Source organism: Trematomus bernacchii, unplaced genomic scaffold (assembly GCF_902827165.1).
Source record: "Trematomus bernacchii unplaced genomic scaffold, fTreBer1.1, whole genome shotgun sequence".
Taxonomy (NCBI): Eukaryota; Metazoa; Chordata; class Actinopteri; order Perciformes; family Nototheniidae; genus Trematomus; species Trematomus bernacchii.
Window position 1 is genome coordinate 4,375,043 of NW_022987641.1, and position 22,779 is coordinate 4,397,821.

General features: G+C 40.4%; 2 protein-coding genes across 4 annotated transcripts; both read left to right on the top strand.

The window, feature by feature from the left end:
• The first annotated feature begins 81 nt into the window (after positions 1-81).
• Positions 82-17,723, top strand: LOC117484832 (fibroblast growth factor 6-like). Of its 3 annotated transcripts, XM_034133265.1 has the most exons (4): positions 11,024-11,831; positions 12,318-12,421; positions 14,284-14,509; positions 15,998-17,723. In XM_034133265.1, the coding sequence occupies exons 1-3, from the start codon at positions 11,489-11,491 to the stop codon at positions 14,458-14,460; spliced, it is 624 nt and encodes a 207-aa protein (XP_033989156.1). In that variant the 5' UTR covers positions 11,024-11,488; the 3' UTR covers positions 14,461-14,509; positions 15,998-17,723. The 3 variants fall into 3 exon arrangements, with proteins under 3 accessions (XP_033989157.1, XP_033989156.1, XP_033989155.1); XM_034133266.1 differs by lacking the exon at positions 11,024-11,831 and adding an exon at positions 82-283 and having other exon boundaries at positions 14,284-17,723; XM_034133264.1 differs by having other exon boundaries at positions 14,284-17,723.
• A 1,083-nt stretch (positions 17,724-18,806) lies between these two features.
• Positions 18,807-20,517, top strand: fgf23 (fibroblast growth factor 23). The gene is made up of 3 exons (XM_034133689.1): positions 18,807-19,041; positions 19,133-19,236; positions 19,921-20,517. The coding sequence occupies exons 1-3, from the start codon at positions 18,807-18,809 to the stop codon at positions 20,395-20,397; spliced, it is 816 nt and encodes a 271-aa protein (XP_033989580.1). The 3' UTR covers positions 20,398-20,517.
• The last annotated feature ends 2,262 nt before the right edge of the window (positions 20,518-22,779 follow it).

Genomic DNA, 22,779 nt, shown 5'->3' on the forward strand with positions numbered 1-22,779 from the left:
TGGCAATAAAGCAGATACTGGTGTAATGATGAAAACCGTTGACTTTATGGAAACCTTTCTGTGTCTCTGTTTGCAGGCCATGTCTGTGTCACCTCAGCCCATGAGTGAATTGAGCCAGCAGTCCAGCAGATGGCAGCAGGAGTCTGACGCTCCAGGACTTCAGATCACAGAGGTACAGACTGTGACCTGCTGGTTGACATGAACATGACATGTCTACAACCTCCCAGTCGCCCACTCTCAGGGCGGAAGCAATCCCGGCTCCCTCTGAAGTGCAGCAAAAAGGGTAATCGCTCCGTTTTTACTGCACGTCTAAGAGAGCAGCAGCTTCCTAAAGGTTGTCATTTTCCAGTTTGTGAGTGGGTGGCTGTCGGCTGCGGTTTGTCACTCAGTGGACTTGGACTGAGACGTTTTAAAGGGTGTGATGGTCCATGTCTTAGGACCCAGACAAGGGAGGAAGACGTGCAGCCGTAGGGCCAAAGGGCCCTGTGGTCACACATTCCTCAACTCCTCCAGTGCTGCCTACAGCCATGACCAAAATATCAGATCCAGTGAGCATATAAACATCATGCTTTCACACATAAAGATGTTTATATTGTGTTCTTGACAATAATAATGCTAATAAAAGTAACCTCTTTACTTATGGTAATCATTTGATGACAATCCCATTTATCTGGTGCATGCATCTCTTTTTTCTGTTAGTACAGGAAAGAATTTATAGTTATATTGCTAGAGGGAAAATTGCAACTCCTCCACTCATACTGTATGTTCCCAAACAAAGGCACACAGAGAACAGAGTGTGCACATAAATGTTTCACTTAACTAAAAGTAGAAATTCCCTCCTAGTTTATGACTCTGGTAACAAAACGTACTGAAAGTTGTGCCAAGTTAAAAATATTTAGGTATGTGATGTTAAATGTTTAAAATAAGTAAAGTGTGCTCCTACATTTGTACTCAGTGGTGCACAAATATTCACTTTGGATGCTTTAAATCACCAAAGTATAAAAATAATGAGGTAATTGAGGTCTTTTGGGACTGAAATGTTTGTAATATCGTCTTTTAAATTGTGCTTTGTATAAGACAAAACTTTATTTGGAGAGCTTACTTGTCTTTTTCTAAACTTATTTTACTAGAATTCTTTTTAACCTATATTTGGGTATGCATATTTGTTTCTAATCCCAATAGCTAGCTATATATTAAGGACATATTTATAAAAGTTAGTGACCCACAAATCATCCCATAATAAGTAATAAAACACACATTTTCCACCTCATCTTAATTGCTTTGAATTATATTCACCTGTTTCATGATATTTAATAAAACAATTACAGTCATTTGTATCTGTCCCCGGCAGCATTACCAGACTATTTTTGAATTAGACAACCAGCTGGTTTTACTGGCCTGGCAGTCATGAGGTCATCAGTGGTCTTCATTTGAGTTTGTTAGTTGGAAGTGGTCAGGAGGCAGTTTTCCCCCTCAACCACTGACTGACTGCCATCATTATGCAGCATCTCAGAGTGGCACTTTGTGTGGGGCTCTCTCAGTCCAGCGCCGTTGTCCTTGTATGGTTGTTCCGAAGGCGGAGACTGCACTGTTGTTATTTACATTCCACGCAGAGCAAAGAAAAAATAGCTTGGTTCTTTAGTAGTGAGATATTTTAGGTGAGATGCAATAGCTTGCCATGCTTTTGCATGACTAAGATTCTGTAAAGTGATAAAAGTACCAAAAATAGATGATGTGTTCCACTTTTCTACTCATAAACTGTTGTGATGCAGAAAGCTGGATGTATTTTGAGTCGTTCGTAAAGGCAAAATGCTCTGTCAATCATTGCCATTCTGCAGTTATTTACATGTCTTAGACTAAATATGTCTCTCTGAGTTCCTACGTTTTTCGGATATCCGGCGACGTTGCAGTGTCAATGTGGTGTTGTTATTGTACCCTAGAAATGGCCTTGGACCAGTGGCAACCGCAGCACAGCCACAGCAGCCACGGCTTCAGCCAGCGGACCAGAGTGGGCAGACAGATCTGTCAATCAGTGGCTTCCGGAGTTTGTTTTTTAAGACCCTGTCTTCTTAAGTGCATGCTTTCGCTGACTTTTTTTTTTGGAGTACACACGCGGCAGCCACAAAGCTAATTGCAAAGAAGATGAGGGACCGGAGAGGAACAATCACAAAGAGATTTCAGTGTGGGCTTGTGACTGCACAGACTTTAAAAAATCTATTATGGAAGATAAAGCAAAACCCACAGTAATAAAGAAAGTGATATAAGTTAAGACTTTTGCACAAGTAATTCTGGTTGTTTAACCTAGTGCAGGTGACTGACATAGGGTGTCCTAGTCTTAGTGAGTGTTAGTCTGTCACATTTAAAAGTATTTAGAGTATGCTAGAGCAAAGGTTGCCCACCTTTTTGTGACCCCTCATCACAGGTTATGGCCTTTTGCTGTGTTCATGTCCTTTTGGATGGATGGGAGTACGATTTTATTGTTAATGACCTGAGAGCAAGCGCGTCATCAAGACAGCTGTAAGAATACAGAACCGAGCATGTGAGTGGTCAAATACTGTGACAATAAAAACTCTTATCAGTTAAATGTAGTTTTAATTGATTTAAACAAGGCTTTTTGGCAGATAGTTCACGTCCGTGTTTGTTTGGTTTTCCGAAATGTTTATATTATTAAGTTGGAGCTTTTAGAAAATGTTATTCATTAGATTTGTCAAAAAATGTTTAACAACCACATCCCTAACCAAACTCAGCTGCTGAGTTGAATTGTGGGCGATGTTGCTGTCCATTTCTGACAAGGAAGAGAATGCATGGGATAATATATATCAGCTTTGCGATGATGATTCTTTAAACAAAAAAACGTTCTACTGTTTGTCAGACAAGCTGTAAGACTTTTTCTGCACTAGAGTAGAGGAAAGCCATACGAAGAAAAAGAAAAAGACTTGTATGTGCTGAATCATCATGACAAGATGTTTTTTAGATTCTCTAATGGCAATTCCAGGCCCTGGATCAGGAATCTGCTGTATGATTATATGTGTTGACAAGACAGCAGGGATATAAAAAGCATCAAAGGGCGGGCCATAATTCAACGCTGCCAGTTTTACGCCGTGACACCATTCGAAATAGCATTTGTAACCCAGCATTGTTTCCTGCACTCCAGCGTGGCACTTGAAGGGCACACGGTGAGCAGTCTCATTAGGACGACCTTTTAACGGAGAGGTCACAGGCAAAAGGACACAAGCACATGAAACCTCGGTGACTTATGTGTCGTCATGCTTGGGATGCACGGCGCTCACTGCTGCCTCATTCGTTGATGGGTCAGCTGTATCAAATTCTCTGTTGTGCATTTCCCACGCCGTATTGTGCACAAAACACACGGCCATCTTTGATAACCAATCACTGTGCACATACTTCTGGCAGCAGCAGTGCACTTACTGTAGCCTAGTTTCCCCACAAGGAATGGTACTCCTTAATGAAGGAGTGTCAGATAGTTAAAAATAGTCACAACTTGTAATGTAAATTCTAGAAGAGATCAGTTGGTAAGCTAAAAAATAGACACTTATTTGAATATGTTGCTCTGTCTCAGTGGCACATTAGTAACCAAATGATGCCCTGAGGTTATTTTACCTATATATTCCACTGAGACACATTATAGCTGCAATGCAGGGGATGACACAGTTGTTTTACTTACTACATGTTTAGTTAAGCATATGGACAGCACATAATGCATCAGATGGCGCTAATGTGGTTTATGTTGAGTCATTAAACTCCTATTGCAAATAGATGTACCACTCACAAGTTTTATTCAAAGTGAAGTAACATTGATCCCGATCACATGCCAGCGTTCCAGTGCTGCAATGCAGTGAGTTATCTCCCCTCACACAGGCCCTGGTGTCCTAACATCTGTTTGACACCAGAGGGCGATGTCCACATGTGAGAGGGATGGGTTCAGGTGCAGCAGAGAAATCCGTCCGATCTGGACCTTTTCTGTAGTTCTGACCATCATCCAAAATGAAAACGTACTGTACAACCCTTCTCTAAAACTCCATGCTGTGTTGCCTTCATCAGGGGGGTGCCTGATGCTGTTTTCTTTCATACAGTCCATTCATCAGTCAGAATTACAAATAATATACTAAATAAAATATTGGCTCAGAATATCTATATTATTTTTAGGTATACAGTATATATAGTATAGTCATATCTTGTTTATTTTATTGTCAGTGTATACATTTAAGTAAAAATGTAAAAATATGAATGTAAAAAGGCTAGCTGTAATAAGCTAAGACATAAACCTTACGTTTGTCTCATTTTCAAAAATGAGAGAAAAACTTTTATTATTTTTTATATTTATATTTGAGATGTATAACAGAAATGAACTAAACTAAACTTAATAATCATAATTATTATTATTATAATAATTTAACAACCAACTTTCTTACATTATTTTGACAGGTAAAGTGTGGTTTAAGCTACCATTTATGTTATAATATAATTTGGATCACTAGTCATGAGATCTGTAACCTGAGCGATGGTCTAAACTAGAAAAAGTAATATCCTGGTCGTACCAAAAAAGGCAAGGTTTTGTTTTTTGTCAGGTTGTCATGGTGTCATTATCTCTATCTAATCTCAATTGGTCACTTTGTGCAAGGTCATTTTAGTTCCATGCTACATTGTACCAGAAGCCTGAAACTGAAGCAGCTGAATGGAATTAACTGTTATTCATTTTATTATGTACACCTCTGCTTTTTCTCCAACAAAAGGTCAAATTGTCTGACATGCCTACTTGCCTTTTGACCTGGTAAAGAACATTTCTACTAGGTCTGTCTTCCTAGTGACATGCTTTTGGGTCTCAGACCTGAGAGTGTATTGCAAAAGTTAAAAAAATGTTGTTTGAAACCTTGTGTTGCTGTAAAAAGACCAAGCAAGGATTAAAAAGACCACATTTTAATCTGTTGGTTTGAGTATTTGGCTCCTGGAATCAGGCATTTTCCCTATACTATCACTTATCTTGTATGTTATTGACTAAATCATTATCTTTTATAAACGTGATTTGATGAATACATTAGTTAGTTTTAGGTCTAGCCCACCAATACTGAATCACTTTTTAAACAAAGGCTGAAACGAGTAAATGAAAGGAAAACGGTCCTGGGTTAACCACAACTGATTCTTCTAGATCCTTCTTGAATATCATTTTGCTCTCCAGGAGAGGCAGGAGCTTTGATCAACTCCTTGTGGGTTTAGATTTCATCCAGCAGGGGCCGTGACAAAAATAAATGATCCGCTCTTTGTTGTGCTGGCCGAATGACAGCAGCTCTGTCCAGGATGACTCACTCTCTCAGCAGCGTGCCATTCCTGACGCTCTGCTCTACCCATCAGCCAAATTGCCTTGATCCTCCGCTCATTGCCGCCTCTCGCCCACCCTCACTGTGGAGCAAGGTGGTCGCATCCTCAGGCCTGGCGGCACTCTTTACATCCCATAGGGGTGAGAACGTGCAAAGCAGTGAGCAAATGTGTTGAGAGAATTCCTCACATTCTCCTGCTCGGTCCCGGTGGCCTGGCTCGGTGTTGGGTTCCTGGGAGAGAGGGAAGAGGAGCCAGGGGGAATCGGCTGCCGACTCAGCAGCTGACACCTCCTCTGATCTCTATCTCTTCCTACAGCCATAAACCAAACTGTCCACCCTCATGGCGGCCACGTAAACACAGTTTTCCTCGTGGACTCGAGGAAAGACGGCTGCCAGTTTTTGCCTTGGAGGAGTCGTTGGGTATGGTCGAGGATGTGGCACTGACCAAACCTATATGTGTCCACATATTTGGTACAATGGAGATGAAATACAAGATAAACACACAATTACATACAATTTCAGAACCAACTTTCGTAATTATTTTTGATAATTTGGAGAAGTGTGGTTTAAGCTACCATTTAAGTTTTAATACCATTTTGATCACTAGTCATGAGATCTGTAACATGAGCAATGGCCTAAACTAGAAAAGTAAACACAGTTTTCCTCATGGACTCGAGGAAAGACGGCTGCCAGTTTTTGCCTTGAAGGAGACGTTTGGTATGGTCGAGGATGTGGCACTGACCAAACCTCAGCCTCCATGTCCACATATTTGGTAGTGGAGATGAAAAACAAGCTAAACGTAGAAGACTTTTAAGACAATTAGAGCTCCCATAAGTCTACGAGTCTTATACACTATCAGATTGATAACAAATACATTATCCACAGAAATGTGATGTAATGGGTTTTTTGGCAGGTGTTTGTAGACTAATGGTTTTCTTGGAGCCTGAATAAATTGGCCAAAAATCTGCTCTGTAAAATTGTAGTTTTTTAGGGCGAAAGGTTTTGTAAACGGACAACCCTGCTGAGCTCGCACTCACAGCTCATCGCGAAACACTCCAGAAACCGTTTGATCATGTCTTGTTAGACACTCTTTTTCACATCTTTCAGCTCTCATGGGATGCAATGTGATTACTGAGCTTAAATGGAGATCAATGGTCATGATGGGAAGCTTTCACCATCATTCAGAGTGCATGGCTATCCACGGCTGTTAGTTCTAGCATTTTTTTCGTACCCTCCAAATGTAGGTAGTCATTTTGTGGTTTGAATGTTGTAATGAGATTTGAAGTTACTTTCATTGATGTCAGGGGGAACATGTATTGCCAAAGATGTACTAATAACTTAATGCTCCCGAAGATGCATTCAAAGAATTGACTATATCTGTTTCAGTTGCCAAAAAGATCTCCAAAAATGTTTTTTAAAAGCAATACAATTGTGATTTGATCCTTCAAAAGGTTTCCTAAAGTTTGGTTTGGTACCAAAATGGAATGCAGTAAAATAATTCCATAAACTCTTTTTTATTTACAATTTGTATTTATTTAAGGAAACAAGGGCTGCAACTCATGTTGGTTTTCATCATCAACATATTATCAATCAATATTTTGGTTTGTAAAATGAGCACATTGCAAAAATGTATACAATGTCCCAAACAGTCCAAGACATTGTTTTATTGTCATATATAACAGAGAAAATCAGCAAACCTTAATGTAAAAATGTAGCATTTGTCTAGCATACAGATACATTTTCCATAATTTGTCTACTCTTTAGTTTTTGTTATCTGCTGCTCAATGGGTCTTTTTTAAGTATATCTTAGGGACATGAAAATAATAATTGCTGTGTCACTGGTTTGGATTTGTAACCGGTGTTAAAGTCACCTCTGCTTTGCTTCTTTTCCCCTTAGTCACTCCACGCCAAATTTAGCAGCAGACACATCTTTCTCTGCAAGGTGCACAAGCTGTACCCTTGAAAATATATTTTTACTGTGAACACTCCCTTCTGACAGGCTGCTCTTTGTCTTTTCTCTGCAGCTCAATGCTCGACACAATAATAATGGAGGAAGCAGAACAGATCTCCTAATATATATTTCTGCTCCTGCGTATGTTCTAGTAACACGGCGTGCCAGTTCAGGCTCCCTGTGGATTTGTTGCTTCTCCACTGTGTCTCAATTTTACAAAGCAGCATTGGAAAAATGCAGTGCAGTTTTTGGCTGTTGAATTAAACATTAGCTTGCTCAGCAAAAGTCCGAACCCTGAAGCTCCTTTTAGGGTTTAACAATTTTACAAGCCCCTGCTCCACTGGATCCAATGAAATCCAATTGTTTATGATCGATCACAACATCACTGCCAGCCGCTCAATAATGTAAAGTTTGGTCCCAGGTTTTGTGGGCTTATTTGATATTATACAAGCGTGCATAAAGACTCTTTACGCAAGATATGAATGTTCTGCTGTACGCTTCATTCTGTGTCATCTGTATATACATACACAGCTGGACTGAGTATTATTGCTTGTGTATGCCAGCATTTCTGATGTCATTCCAGGGAAATCCCCCCTCGATCTCTGGGTCTCCCCAGCTGTTGTTTCAATCTCATCTTTTAAAGCCCACGTTAATAAAACAGTAATTGAAAGAGCTTTGCATCCTCCTGTATCCAGTTACTGACACCTCGGTAATATGCACACAAGCTGTTTGTATGGCTATTCCCTCTGGTCCATTTTCTGATTGATGCGTATGCACTAAATAGATCCTTTAATTGCAAAAAGGACAGCTGACCTGACAATAGGAAAGTGCAGACACTTTTCTCTTGCTCCAGTCTCTAGTTTCAGGAATTCTACTACAGCTCTAATATATTCCATCAACGTGAGTCCATAGGCAAAATCAATTTGCTGTGTTATGTGGGCAAGTTTCCATCCAGCTCCCTCTCTCCACTGTGACTCAGGGTTGTCCAGTCTACATAGCTGGACTGCTGTATTACATTTTTTTAAAGGAGGACTTTTGTTGTGGTATAATATCTGTGCTTTACCAACTATGCAGCTGTAGACTTTAAAATAATTGAGCATTTTTGGTGTATTGAAATACACTATTGCTTTATGGAAAATGTAGCATCCATTGTTTTTTAAGTTTGGACATTTATCTGTCTCTTCTGAGTTACCTAACTTCATGGAAGTACAGTACTAAATCAATGGAGTTGTACTTTAAATTGTATTTAAAGCAAAAATGCCACGTATTTGATATCTTCTTAAATGGAAGAATTTGCCAATTTCTTTAGCTTAATTTATAGTGCATTTTATATATTTGTGTTTTGAACTGGTGATCTCAGAAAACAAGACAGAGATTTTGTCTTGGACTTTGTTTAATATTTTTCTTACATTTGATAGGCCAAAAGTGGTTGATTACATTACATGTTACTTGTTAGACGCTTTTATCCAAAGCGACTTACATACTCAATACTGTGGACAATCCCCACAGGAGCAATTTGGGGTGAAGTGTCTTGCCCAGGGACACAACGACATGCTGACTGCAGTGGGGTTTGAACCTGTGACCCCCTGATCCCAACACCAAGGCTCTATCCACTGCGCCACACGCCTCCACGCATGATTACATCTAATAGCTCTGTATCACATGTATGTAGTTTTAGTATAATTTATTCAAGTTCATATTTAACGAGAAGTGATATTTTTTTGTACGTTGCTTTTTATTTTATAAAAGATGTTTTACCGAAAGGCAGCCTCAGCCAGTATAACAGAATTAGCTGAATTAATCTCTGGAGCTCAGCAGCGTCTCATTAGCGGTGCCCACTCTCCATTGATTGAAGTTCCTCTCTGTCATTAAGCCCCGAGTTTTGTCTATTCAGGCTGTTGGTTGCCTTGGATTGCATAGTCATCTGCTTACACAGCAAATCATTAATTTGCTGGTTCGGTGAGGTCCAGTCTATCTGCTCCAGTGGGACTAAACGGTCCTGGTTTTGTCTTTTACTTCGTACATACATTCTTAAATAAAAAACTATAGGAACAAAATGTTTCATATTGTATTGTTGACAACATTGTTAATTATTAAAAAAAAAGAAGTGTACATGCAACCACATGTGGAATATATGGATTATTGTTTGCATGTTTTCTTTTTTCTTGCCGCTGCTGTTTATGAGCAACAAGGCCTCTCTGGTTGCTAAGGTGGGCTTAAGGCTCCCTGGCAGCCAGGAGCACCCCAGGGCCCCAGAGCCTGCACTCTGTGACGTGCTGGGAATTCCCCCGAGCCTTCAGCTCCACCAGCACCCTGCAGTACGGGATGCAAACAGGGATGTAAAGCGGGGTGAACCAAGTGCTCTCAGCTTTCACTTATTTTATTTGCGCAATACCTTATCCACATTTCAGGGAAAATGTGAAATTATTCTGTTTTATTTTTATTTTGACCCTATTTTGTACAAGTACTGTTCCTTGACCACTTTATTCCTGGACCTGAACTCAAAACAATGCTAGGCATTTGATTCACCATAGGGATATTATTCTGTTAGTCACAAAGGTTTGTAACTTGTAATAATAAAGCGCAATCTGACCAGGCAAAATATCTGGTTGTGTAAACTTCCTGAACAAACAGCTAAGGAAGTGTCAGACAGACTGCCATTTGCTCTCCTGTGACTGGCTGTGACTGTTTTTACACCTTCCTTCTAAATAAGGCAGCAGGCTGCCAGGACATATGACCACCGTCCCGATTTGGGTTCTGGACACAGTATCCATCCATCCATCCCATGATTGCTCAACGCCAATGAAAGTCACACACACACACACACACACACACACACACACACACACACACACACACACACACACACACACACACACACACACACACACACACACACACACACACACACACACACACACACACACACACACACACACACACACACACACACACACACACACACACACACACACACACACACACACACACACACACACACACACACACACACACACACACCCCTCCTGCAGGTCTCCCATGTGAGGAAGAGCTGCGTCAGGTCAGCCACAATTAGCCACAGGATAACTTACAGAATATGTTAGCGTACCTTCAAAATAAAAGCACTTGGGAAAAATATTAAAGCCCCTAATTCCTTTGAGTTGAGAATTTGTTAATTCATAGACCATAATATTTCAGGTACCTACATTTTGTGATATGAAAATGACATCCCCATTTTGAATAAAGGGCTGCAACTCACAATTATTTTCACTGACAGTCTGAAACTATATTTGATCTAAGAAATTGTCCCCCCAAAAATATGAAATGTCCGTTGCAGTCCTATGTTTTCCCCTCATTTGCTCAATGGCAATAACAAGTCTGGGCTACCTCCACCTTAACTAAATCCTTATACGTTAGCTTATTGTATAATTTTTTAATGACCTGGTTGATGACAAATAAATTGTTGTTTAAAACATGTCCAACTTAGACCAAGCCCATAGCCTATGAATGATGTCATTTTAATTATCATCAAACAGTTCCATTATTGCTCCTGCTTTCAATTGATGCTTTTGTTTAGGTTCTCCTAAAACGTGTCGTTTATTTAATAAGGTTTGATTGTTCTGGGTTGTGAGGTGACTCAATTTAGCATGTAATACTTTTTCTAAGAGTTGGAACTCGGCCACACTGATAAGGGCTTTATTTTGAAAAGCACCTAAGGAAAAGCTTCTTCCCGTTCTCTCTGGCTTGCTTCACGCTGATGTGAAGGTGCAGCACCCCCTCATCATTCCTATCAGAAGTGCTGCTGCTGCTGGGGTCCTGTAACTCTCTCTCTCTCTCCCTCCTCCTCCCATCTCATACTTTTGATGGGGGGGTGTAGCAGTGAAGTCACAGTGATGTCATTTTAGGATGTGAGAGTCTGTGGGCAAGGTGATCTGGTTTTGCGGTGAGTGGTGTCCCTTCCACGACCAGCGTTGCCTGTACAGAGGCGCGGAGCGGCGAAAGATGATCATCGCCACCGGCACCAATTCAAGCTCCGACGCGCTCTGTCCCTCTCCTCCTGCTCAGATCTCGGGCTATGGAGCCCTGATCTGCCTTGATCCCAAAATAAGCCTTTACCACCACCATGCCAAAGGACAACAAATAAGAAGAGTTGCATTTTTAGGGCAGGTAACTTTGACCACGTGCCCCAAAGGTAAACTGGATGGCCATTGCGCAAAGGTGCCTCTACAGCATGTCCAGCTGGGCCAGGACGCACTGGACGCTGCCAGCAGTTCTTGTACTGTGGACTTCTCTCTTGGGGATCGTTTCATCCTATCCGATTCCGAGCAGGACTAATGCCACTTTAATGGAAAAGAAGTGGGAGACGCTCTTCTCCCGCTCCTACCTGGGTATAGCCGGGGGGAAATCAGAGCTGAACTGGGAGAGTGACTATTTGCAGGGCATCAAAAGAGTGCGGCGACTGTACTGCAACGTGGGCATTGGGTTTCACCTGCAGGTGCTCCCGGATGGCAGGATAAGCGGTGCACACAATGAGAACCAATACAGTGAGTTGCATCCGGGCGAAGCACTGGACCCGAAATAAGAGTGTAACCTTATGCGCATGCTGTGCGAAAGTTAGAGCGGGTCGCTTGTCTTGCATGATATTTAATAAGACGTGTCGGCATGGTTGAAAGTTTCCGAAAGCAAAAACAGTGTACTGAGCCTCACATCCGTGCAGTGCGAAATATCCTCCCAAGCCAAAAACATGACAGGAATGCCTGGACCCGGTTTAGACGCTAACTTATTTTTACCCTGTGTCCCGCTGCAGCAGGACACACACACACTCAACACGCTGTAAACTACACTCACAGGGCATCATGGTGTTTAATCTGCGAATAGGTGGATTCTAATTGAGCAGAGAGCATCATCCAGTCGCAATGCACCTGCAAGGTTACACCCATCACTGCTGCAGAGGCCACTTCCACTCCACTTTGTCCCCAGGCGCAGCGTCACACTCTGTCTTTGCTTCCCTAACATTATGTTTCCTTTAGGTCTAATAGAGATCTCCACGGTGGACCGTGGAGTGATCAGCATGTTCGGGGTGAAGAGTGAGCTGTTTGTCGCAATGAACAGCAGGGGAAGGTTATACGGAACGGTACGTTTGTGCGCAACTCACCACACATCCTGCTCAGTGTAAGATGAGTTCACGGAGCTGCTGCATCCCCGGGTTTATGAGCGCTGTTGTGTTATTAATATGCTCTGATGATAGGGAGGGCTTCTGTCAGTGGGGGAAGAAGGACTCAGATATTTTACTTAGGCCAAAGTAGCAATACCACAGTGGGAAAATACTCTGTTATAAGCCCTGCAGTCACATTCAGTTAGTGTATAGCTCCCAACTACATAAAGTGCCGAAAGTAAAAGTACTCATATGCAGAATTTGAAAATAATAGATATACTGGATAATCTGTGCATTAATGTGTCTATTACTTGAATGTTCTAGCTGGTAAAGGTTAAGTACTTTATTTACTGCTTGGTAGCTTCTCAGATATATGTTCTTATATTAACCTACACTGAAAAAACTGAAATGTTGACTTTAGTTAAATGTTTTATGTCAACAGATTTCACATAACTGTATTAGGTTAGTTGAAAGCAATAATATCAAGTACAAATATTAGGTTCAACTTAATATGATTGCTTTCAACTAACCTAATAGTTATGTGACATTTGTTGACATAATACATTTAATTAAAGTCAACGTTTCAGTTTTTCAGTTTACAATAAAAACATCCTGTAGTTTGTGTTGTCATATATGTGGCATAAGGAACTCAATATTTTTAAATAAATGGTGTGGAGAAAAATATACAATATCTGCCCACTAACTGTACTGGAGTAGAAGTATGAAGTAGCTGAAAATGAAAATATTCAAGTGACAAACAAGCACCTCAAAATTGTACAATAGTACTTTAGTAAATGTACTTAGTAACCTCCCACCCCTTAGTAAAAATAGCAATAAGGAAAAAGTACTTTTATACAAGTAAAGGTCATGCACTTAACACTGTTTAAATAAAAATACAGAAGCGCTACCAACAAAATGTATTTTTTATGTCAAAAGTACTTATTATGCAGTGACACCAGTGCTTATACAGTACATATATATGTATATTGAATGTTGTTACTGATGCGGTAGCATGCAAGAACCATTTCTAAGTATAGTTTAACTCATTTACACACTTTTGGTATTTGGATTTTTAAAGCATTATACAATGATGTGTTTGTGAAGTAAAATCCTAATCTGCCAAGTCATTCAGATAAAGGTAGTCGAGTAAAATGTGTAATATTTTACTCTGGCTTGTAGCGAAACTGATTAACTTAATGTATCTCAGACTGTATACAGTATAAAAGTATAAATACAGTTTACAGTGTATTATGATATGCAACTGTCCTTTTGATTTGTAATGAGAAGGAATGTATTCATCTTTTATTTAAAAGAGAAGAATGTAAAGGAGCAAGTTAACTTACTTTAAGGTATGCAAAGTATTGTAGAAAAACTCATATATCTTGTTGGCACTCAAATACAAATTAAACTATACTCAGCCCTAGTATTATGGTTGTAATAAGGGACACACAACTTTATTTATTTTGTCCAAACATGGTTAATGTATGGACTTCAATGTGTTGACTTCTATTCTATAATGTGTCCCTGATTCCGGTACATATTGTTATTTTAGTAATCACTTACTCAGTGGCATTTATCCTTTTAAATCAGGGAGATTATTTAAATGTACGCAAATGGGTAGTTCTATAGATAGTCTACCTGGGATTATTTCATGAGTTATGAGAGCAAAAGCAGGAGGTGGGTATATTTTGCAACAACATACCACCTCCTCCAGTTTCCTGCTTTGTAGGCCGGCTGTTTGCCAAAGCAAAGGTCACGTTAAAACCTTGCATATGTTGTGAGGATCACCCTGTGTCTGCCATGAGATTTATTGACCCCCTCTCTCTTCTTGGCATTTTTAGAGAGTCTTCGTGGACGAGTGCAAGTTCAAGGAGACGTTGCTGCCCAACAACTACAACGCCTATGAGTCTTTTGTTTACAAGGGCTTCTACATCGCCCTCAGCAAGCATGGCCGCGCAAAGAGAGGCAACAAGGCCACCACCGCCATGACCGTCACACATTTCCTCCCGCGACTATGAGAGACACTGGCAATAACTCAATAATTTGCACATGTGGATGTTCTTCCAGGTAATAAGAAATGCATAGTCATGATATACACACACTGATGGACTGCGAAAGATAACACATATATTTATTCTGTTTATATATATCTGTATATTTGGATAGCTATCTTTGTATATGTACTGTGCTGCTTATTGTTTTTATGGACGGGGAGAGTTGAAGCCTTTGCCTGTCTCACTTTACCTTGGTGCTTGCTGTAACTGAAGTACGTGTCACTTCCTTTTTGGAGATGGAGGATGAGCTATATCCTGTGCTTTTAAAGAGTGAAATGAATACTTTTTATTACCTCAAAGAACCACTTTACTAGATTAAGGGATGCATGGAGTTCTGCTCAAATATCTGCTAAGTTTATGATTTCTTTCAAACCTTTTGAGCGCTTGATGGCTCCCTGCTCGATTATTGATGGCCGGCAGAGGGAGAAACTTAAATGCACTACCTTTGCTGCACGATTTAAAGGTGCCTTGGTGTTCCCACTTGTGGCCCCCTTAAACTTGCATGTAAGAGACACCCGCCGGAGTCAGAAATAGGGCTGACACTCCGGAGAGGGCCTCAGAAGGGGCGGGGGGAGGTTGACTATCTCTGGTTTATTTTCTTTTCTGTAATTAGATCGATTAAGTAATCTACAGTCTGTGGTTGATACCAGAGAGCGGTCAGCCATGGAGAGTGGCACCAGGCCATAAGTTTGACTGTGTGGCATTGCCAGCTAATAAACAGGGTGGAATACATATCTATCCAAGCATGGAGGACATTTTTGTGTGGACCTGGCTTGCACAAGAATAGACTGAAATGGTAAATTGCAAGCACACAGTAGAACTGTACCTGCACATTGTCCTGAACTGAGCTCCTACAGTAAAGCGGGTTGCTGTTTTTTGAATCGCAAAGCTTAAGCTGCTGCTGAAAATGATGTCTAATGTCCATGAAACCAATGAAAAACAATGTAAATAGTTGCTAGTGAAAAAGAAGAATTCAGGAGCTTTTTGACGCTGCTTGTGTCGCAGTTGCCTGAACGAGGCAAAAAGAGTTCAGGTTGCACAGTTAGCCATCGATGATGGTGCCTGAATGTTTCGGTGAGAATCCTTCCCTCGTTTGTTTCTTTGAATTGATCTCTGTGTGTGCGTGCCCTGGGCCATTTCCCAATTCACTTGACTGTGTGCTCTGCAGCAGCACTGCAGTGGCAGCGAGGTGTTTGGAGCTGGAGGCAGACAGTTTAAATTCAATTATGGATGAGTCAATCGTGTCTCCTCCGAAGGACTAAAGGACAGTGCAGTGGATGCACGCTAAAAGAAAAGTCATAATTTATATTTTTTGTTTGATTTTATAAATACGAGGCATAAAACATGTTCATAGAAGCGCCTGTTCATATATAAAGGGTATTATTTATTTAAGTATTGGTATGCAAGCTGGCATTTTGTTTAAAGCTCAATATGTATCATGTTTATTGCCATCACAGTTTACATGTTCCAAGGGGTCTTTTCTTTCTTCTCTCACTTTCAGAGAATCTTAAAGTGTGCATCCACGCCTGACTTTCTGCAGCTGTTGACTTGAAAACCTGAATTTGCTGCTTCCATCTGTTCTTGTGTTCAGAGAGGAAGCAGGACTATTTAAATCCAGGAAAGACGAATGTGCGGGTGCCGGCCCGCTGTCTTTGTTGTTCGTTAAACTTCCTGCAGGAATGTGGATCTGCCAGGATGACAGGCCTCCTCCCACATACCTGAGCGCCCCCTCCCCTCTCTGAGCTCTGTCACTCCGCACCACCCACCTCTGCTCGTCCCTTACCCCCTCACCCACTGCGGACAGGGACCTTGGGATTCCAGCTGTAACCCAGGAGCTTCCTCCTCTCCTTTCAGCCTTTTTTAGTTCAAGGTCAGAGTCATGGACCAGCCTTGGCCCCAACCCCAGTGGCCGGGGGTGTTCGGCTATATGGGTCGTACTGTTTCCATGAAATAGGAATTTGAAGTATCCTTTTCACGCAGGAAACACTTTATTTTTAATTGATTGAAGTAATACAGAAGAGTTGCTCTTCCACTAACCATGGATATATCCTACAGTTCTTCTGAAACAACCCTTCTTGATTTATAGAGCCCCGCCTCTTTAAAATGCAGCTCCACCACATGCTGCCCCCTCCCCTTTTCTTGGTACTTTTGTCAGAGTATTTTTGGGATGGGGACATCTGCAGAGTTAATGCAGTGTGTGAGCAGCAGGCAGAGAGCAGAGTCATGCAGGACCTCACCTCTCCTGCTGCAGGACGGCCCCCCCCCAGCCATCCTCAGGGCGTGCCCTCTGCTGCTGACTCCCTTCATCCCCAGAATCACCTGCTGCTCAACTGTCTATGACGCACAGATCAATTCATAACAGTATTTTTCTAACAGATACATCTCTTTTTGTTCTGAGGACTTTTTTTGTGCTAATGGCAAGGCTACCGAGAGGCAGATTTATCAGGAGCCTTCTTAAAAAAACAAACTTGTTGCTGCTGTAGATGAGGCTGCATGAAATACCACGGATAGATATTTCTTGCTGGAAGTAAATTGTCGTTATTGACTGGAGTAGGAAGACAAAAAACAATATGTGTGTCAGCATTGTCAGAGGAAGCTGTGGAAGTGAACTTTGCGCATGCACAGCAATGAGCACTTCTCTGGCCGCATCACAATCAAGGATGTCTGACATCTGTAGCAGCACCTTACTTGAGTACATACGGTAAAGAGTTTTCTCACATTTTTCTGTCAAGAAATAGAGCTGGATCCCTAGAAGAGTGAACGTCTGTGTCTAAAACAAAAAGCTCACATTTCAGCTTTGACCAAAAAATGTTATCAAGATTTCTCTGTCGTCTTTTTTTCTTTTTCCACAGCTAATCATAGATCAAATTTGAATTAAAGAGGAGGTATATCTTTTTTAATTGATGTTAAATGTACTATAAGCATGCCCGAGCCCCAAACTTAAATAGGGGTGTGTGCTTCATGTGTTTTCTTTAAACTCCTGCTCTAAAAGGGAGTCTCCACTCTATTCCTCTCATCTCTGTTCTCATATACCTCACCCTCTGCCTTAGTTTTGGTTTGCTGATGACTGTAAATTAAGAGGAAACAAACTTCATTTATTTGTTTCTGAAAACAGACAATGCTAAGTAAGGATATTAAAGTTTTTCCTTTTATTTTTGTACGTATGTGCTGTGCACAGCAGTCTACTGTATTCCTGAGATAACAATAAAAGTTTTTTTTTTAACTGGTTGCTGGTAAACTGTCGTTTTCTCCCTTGGATCAGTTGAACTGTGGTCTAACCGTGTATTTATGAGTGGTGGAGGAAGTACTCAGATATATTGCTTGAGTAAAAGTAGCACAGTATAGAAATACTTAAGAGTAAATATACAAAAGTTAGATATCTATTAGTTTAACTGTATAGCCCATTTACCTGTGGGAAAGATAAAGGTTTTTTAAGTTTTGTTTTGATTGAAGTGCATTGGGAGTTTAAGTCCTCAGTTAAAAATAACTTTCTATTTTTGAGAGAAGCTGTTGAAAACAAGATCAGGAGTATTCAGTATACTGATATAAAGTTTAATGTGTCCTATGCTGAAACTACAGCATCCAAAAATAGTTAAGTCAGTCAAATGTAACTCCCAGAGTCTCAAAGTAAAAGCTGTACTGGTTAAGGGAGTGACTCCCTCTGCTGGTGGAATGGTGTACATGTTGAGGCAGGTGCGTAAAAGCAGAAAACTGAACTTCACAATATAACTAAACGACCAGTAAACGAAACTGTTTGTCTTTTTAAATATAATACTCGAAAAATGTGTAATTCATCAAGAATACTGGGGTTTGCACCAATTGGATACCTGAATCTGAGCTATACACATCTAACTAACATTATATTTTATTCCTTAATAAAGAAAACCTTTTTTCTGCATTAATGTCATTCCTTTAAAAAAATGTTTATTCTTTCTTGCACTTTGTTTTTATTCTTTCTTGTTTACACTGCCCAATGCACAATGTTTCCAGTCTTAACAAAAAAACTACAGCCAATGGACAATTATGAAATATTCTTAGAATAAGGATTAAGGTGGATGAGTCAAGACGTGTCACCAAAAATAAGAGTCCAGTCTGACCAAGAGCATCGGGATAAACAGAGGTGGAAGTGGCCCTTCCGCTGCAGCACACCCGCACATCTGCTTTGGGGGCGAGTTTCTTTTTTTTTTACGCAAAGGATGTGAGCAGGGGTGGCACTCGGTGGGCTTTAAATAGGAACTGTCTCCAAACTTTGGGACAACAGAGCATCTGAAAACTTCCAGCAGTCGCAGTGGAAAGCGCCAGTTTGCAGGATGGACGTCAACAGGAGACTTGGGATAAAGGATGCTGTGCTTGCGCTTTTACTCGCCGTACTCCAGGGATTTCCTCTCGGGGAAACTGCCCCGAATCCTTCACCGTTGGTTGGATCCAACTGGGGGAACCCGAGGAGATATATCCACCTGCAGACATCCACAGAGCTCAACAACTTCTACTTGGAGATCAGATTGGATGGCACTGTACGCAGGACTACAGTGAGGAGCTCATATAGTAAGTCCCAGTATTTCTATTTTCTTTGCAATGAGGCAATATGAAGTTCTGTCTGTAAAAGCTGATACTCACTAACTTTTACTTCCTGCAGGTGTGATTTTACTGAAATCTGAGACCAGAGAGCGCATTGCCATCTTTGGCGTCAAAAGTAGTCGTTACTTGTGTATGGATCTGGAGGGCAACCCATTCAGCTCGGTAAGACGAATATGACTTTCACTTTAATGTCTGTTAAAAATCAACCTTCTATACTAAATATGTATTAAATATTTCTAACTTTTGAGGTTTCACACATCGTTTTTAACATCGCTTATTAGGAGTTTAATTTTACGCACAAACGTATACTGCAACTATAGAATATTTTACGATCAAATAATTTGATTATTTTTGATAAGCCTCTTTTGATCCAAGTATTGTTATGTTTCATTAAATCGATCATATAAACGTTTTGGTTAATACTTGGTAACATTGTTAGGTTTAGGCATCTTTTTCAACACTTCTTGCTCTGCAGTTACGCACCATTTTTACCATTTACGCATGGGTTTATTCATTGGATTTCTTCTGCTATGAAGATTTAAAGCAGCCTACCGAACAAACAGAGAGGATACTCAATGGATTTGAAAATAATTGCATCCCTAATGATTTTCAAAACTTCTATGTGCCACGTTTTTTTGGCCGAAATATTGTATTATATATGGCTGAACTAGCCAATCGAGTTAAGTAATAGTACAGTAAAGTTAAATAGAGTAGCCAAATTCGGAGACTTTACTGAATCAAACAGATCCCATGAACTGACAAAACTGTCCGTATTATCTTGCATTTATTAAAAATAACATATGCCTTCGCTGTTTCATGTTCTCCCTCTCTGCTCCTGTCTTACAGCCCACTTGCCTCAGGGACGACTGTCTGTTCAACCACAGGATTCTGGAGAACAACCGGGATGTGTACTTCTCCAGCCGGACCGGCATCCTCTTCAACCTGGAGGGCTCCCGGCAGGTGTTCGCGGCGGGGCAGAACCTCCCGCAGACCGCCCTCTTCCTGCCCAAGATGAACACGGTGCCGCTGGAGCGCCTGCTGCTGCACCGGGAGAAGAGGAACCAGGTGGTGGACCCCTCCGACCCGCACAACGTCTACTTCGTTCAGACCGAGGAGGGCTCGGACTCTCGGGCAGTTCCGGAGGAGGACGCAGATCTAGAGGTGGAGTTGGAGTTGGAGGTGGAGGTGGAGGTGGAGGTGGAAGTCGGAGATGATGGGCGCAACGTGTCCCGGGAGACTCCGCTGGCTCCATCCACCCATGACCCCTGGAACGTGCACTCGTCCAACCCGGCCAGCCCTCGCAGCACCGGGATCATGGGCTGACTTTTGTGGTGACTGACATGGATATGTTTACCAAGTTAGACCAAGTTGCAAAACAGTAGACTTGACTTGCAGCCCCTTTTTGCACAACAATTTGAGATCACAGAAGAACAACAAGTTCAATCTATAATAAGGTGTTTTACATTGATTCATTTCATAAATAATTAGTTTTTTGTACATCCACACAAGCAAAATTATAAAACAAATATTGCTTCATTTTACAACTGAGAAACGAAATCTTATTTTTGTGCCAAGATCCAAAATCCTTTCCCATCCAGAGCCATTACAGTAAGCACTCTCTAATGGAGCTATAGCCAAGATGACACTTTGTCGTAAAAATGTATTGGAATTTCATAAATAGTTTGGCTGGCCTTAAGACGATTTATTTTAGCGTGGATCTAATAGGTTACCAAAGCAAACTTATAATTTAATAATCACAGTCAGCATGCATACTGGTTTTTTAAAGACTCTTTTCAAAAGGTTTTTACAGCTGGTCTGAGCACACTTGGCAGTGACATGATGTTATATCAAGACAGGAGCCTATCATAGCCCACCTCTGGAGGACTGAAGGCCCTGTCTACTGAGGCATGATTTTAAATCAAAAATATATACATTAATATACATAAGAGTTTAATTGACTAGAGTTAATGTCAAGTTTTGCCTTTATTTTAAAGTCTTACGTTTACTGAGTTGGACAAGACATAGGAGATTTGATGTTTGTATGTTGTCAGATTTGAACTTAAACAGCAATTCCAGCATCTTTTTAAACTACAGACAACTACAGTACTTGTTTTGTAAATGTTTCTGTATTTGTACAATCTAATTCATGACTTGAACGGATATTACGACAGGGTAAACATCCTTTACAGAGCATTCATCTTGAAGCACACCTAAACTCCTGCTGTGTGATTTTTACAGGTGCTGGGCACCACCGGCAAACACTTAAATCAGTCCCAAAGAGTATTTATTTATTTAATTCCATTCCTTTATTGTTATTTATGGTATTTATGAGGATGCTTTACAATTGAAATGTACATACAAGAAAACATGGTTTGTCTTTGAATGTATGGGTTAGAGTTGTGGATGTAGTGTTTTGGACAAAATAAACTAAAGGAAACATGTATGGTGTTGTGTGTTGTTTAAGCAAATGTATAAGGATGTGTCTTAGTGTTCTAATTTGGCAAAAACCTGTGCTGTCGGACAGGAAGTCATGAATGAGTAAGCAGGTTTAACATTGAGCCAGTTACTCAGCAGTTCCACTCATTATAGCTGGAAATCCTGCACTTCAATTAGCATACAGGTACATGAGTGAGTTCACTCTAAAAATACTCTGTGACGATCTTACTCTCTTTTTAACTTGTTACCCATTAACTAGGATAACAAAGTGGTTTCAATCCTGTCATCTGGCACTAACTATATAGCTGCAGCATATTTGAAGCTCTTTCAGAATACACATCTGTAATGAACGTTAAAGTTCATCATGGTGACTCCAGTAAAGCGGTGGCTTTTTCCAGTCTATAAAGATGAGAAAACGGACTAAATCAGCTGTTTAAAGATACGATTGAAGCCACTAGGCATTTTCTCCTCTCAGTGGTGGAAGATTATCCATTTCTATCCGAGTACAAGTAGTAATAGGCTACCACAAAGTGAAAATACTGCATTCAAAAGTACAAACGTAAAAGTAGTCATATTGCAGAATGACCTAATTCATATCATTATATATCCTATTATTGACTTAGTTGGAGCTCGTTTTTTTTTACCACTGGTAGGTGAAATGGTTCATTCCTTATATGATGTAATAAGAATAAGAGCTACCTTTATCAGCTGCAACATTAAAGTGATGTAAACATGATATCACACATTATAATCCAGTAATACATGATTTTGAAAAAGGCCATTCTGTATCATGGGGACTTTTGCAGTTGGTAATTAAAGTAAACTGGTTCAAATGTATTTATTCTTTTACAGACTTTGAATGCAGGACCTTTACTTTAGTATTAAACACTCATATTGTACTATTTTAACTTAAATAACATATCTGAATTCTTCTTCCACCACTGACAATAATAATGAAAAAGCAATCTAGAAAGAGTCCACTTTCCTCTATTTCATCTTATATTCTGTAATGCATTAGTTGTTCCTTTAGGTTTATTTCAAGTCTTCAGTTTTAAGATGTTAGCTTTTGGTATTAGCATAAATAGATTGGATTTTGTTTGAAATATTGAGGCCATGACCGACAGCGAAGCACAAGCATTCAGAGGGGATCAAAAAGGGACTCTAAAAATAGAAAGACTAAAAACAACCATTGAACGACAAAGAGCTGGACGGATTTCATATATTTTAGTGATATGTGCATCCTGTATTATTTATCAGACTCGACAAAGA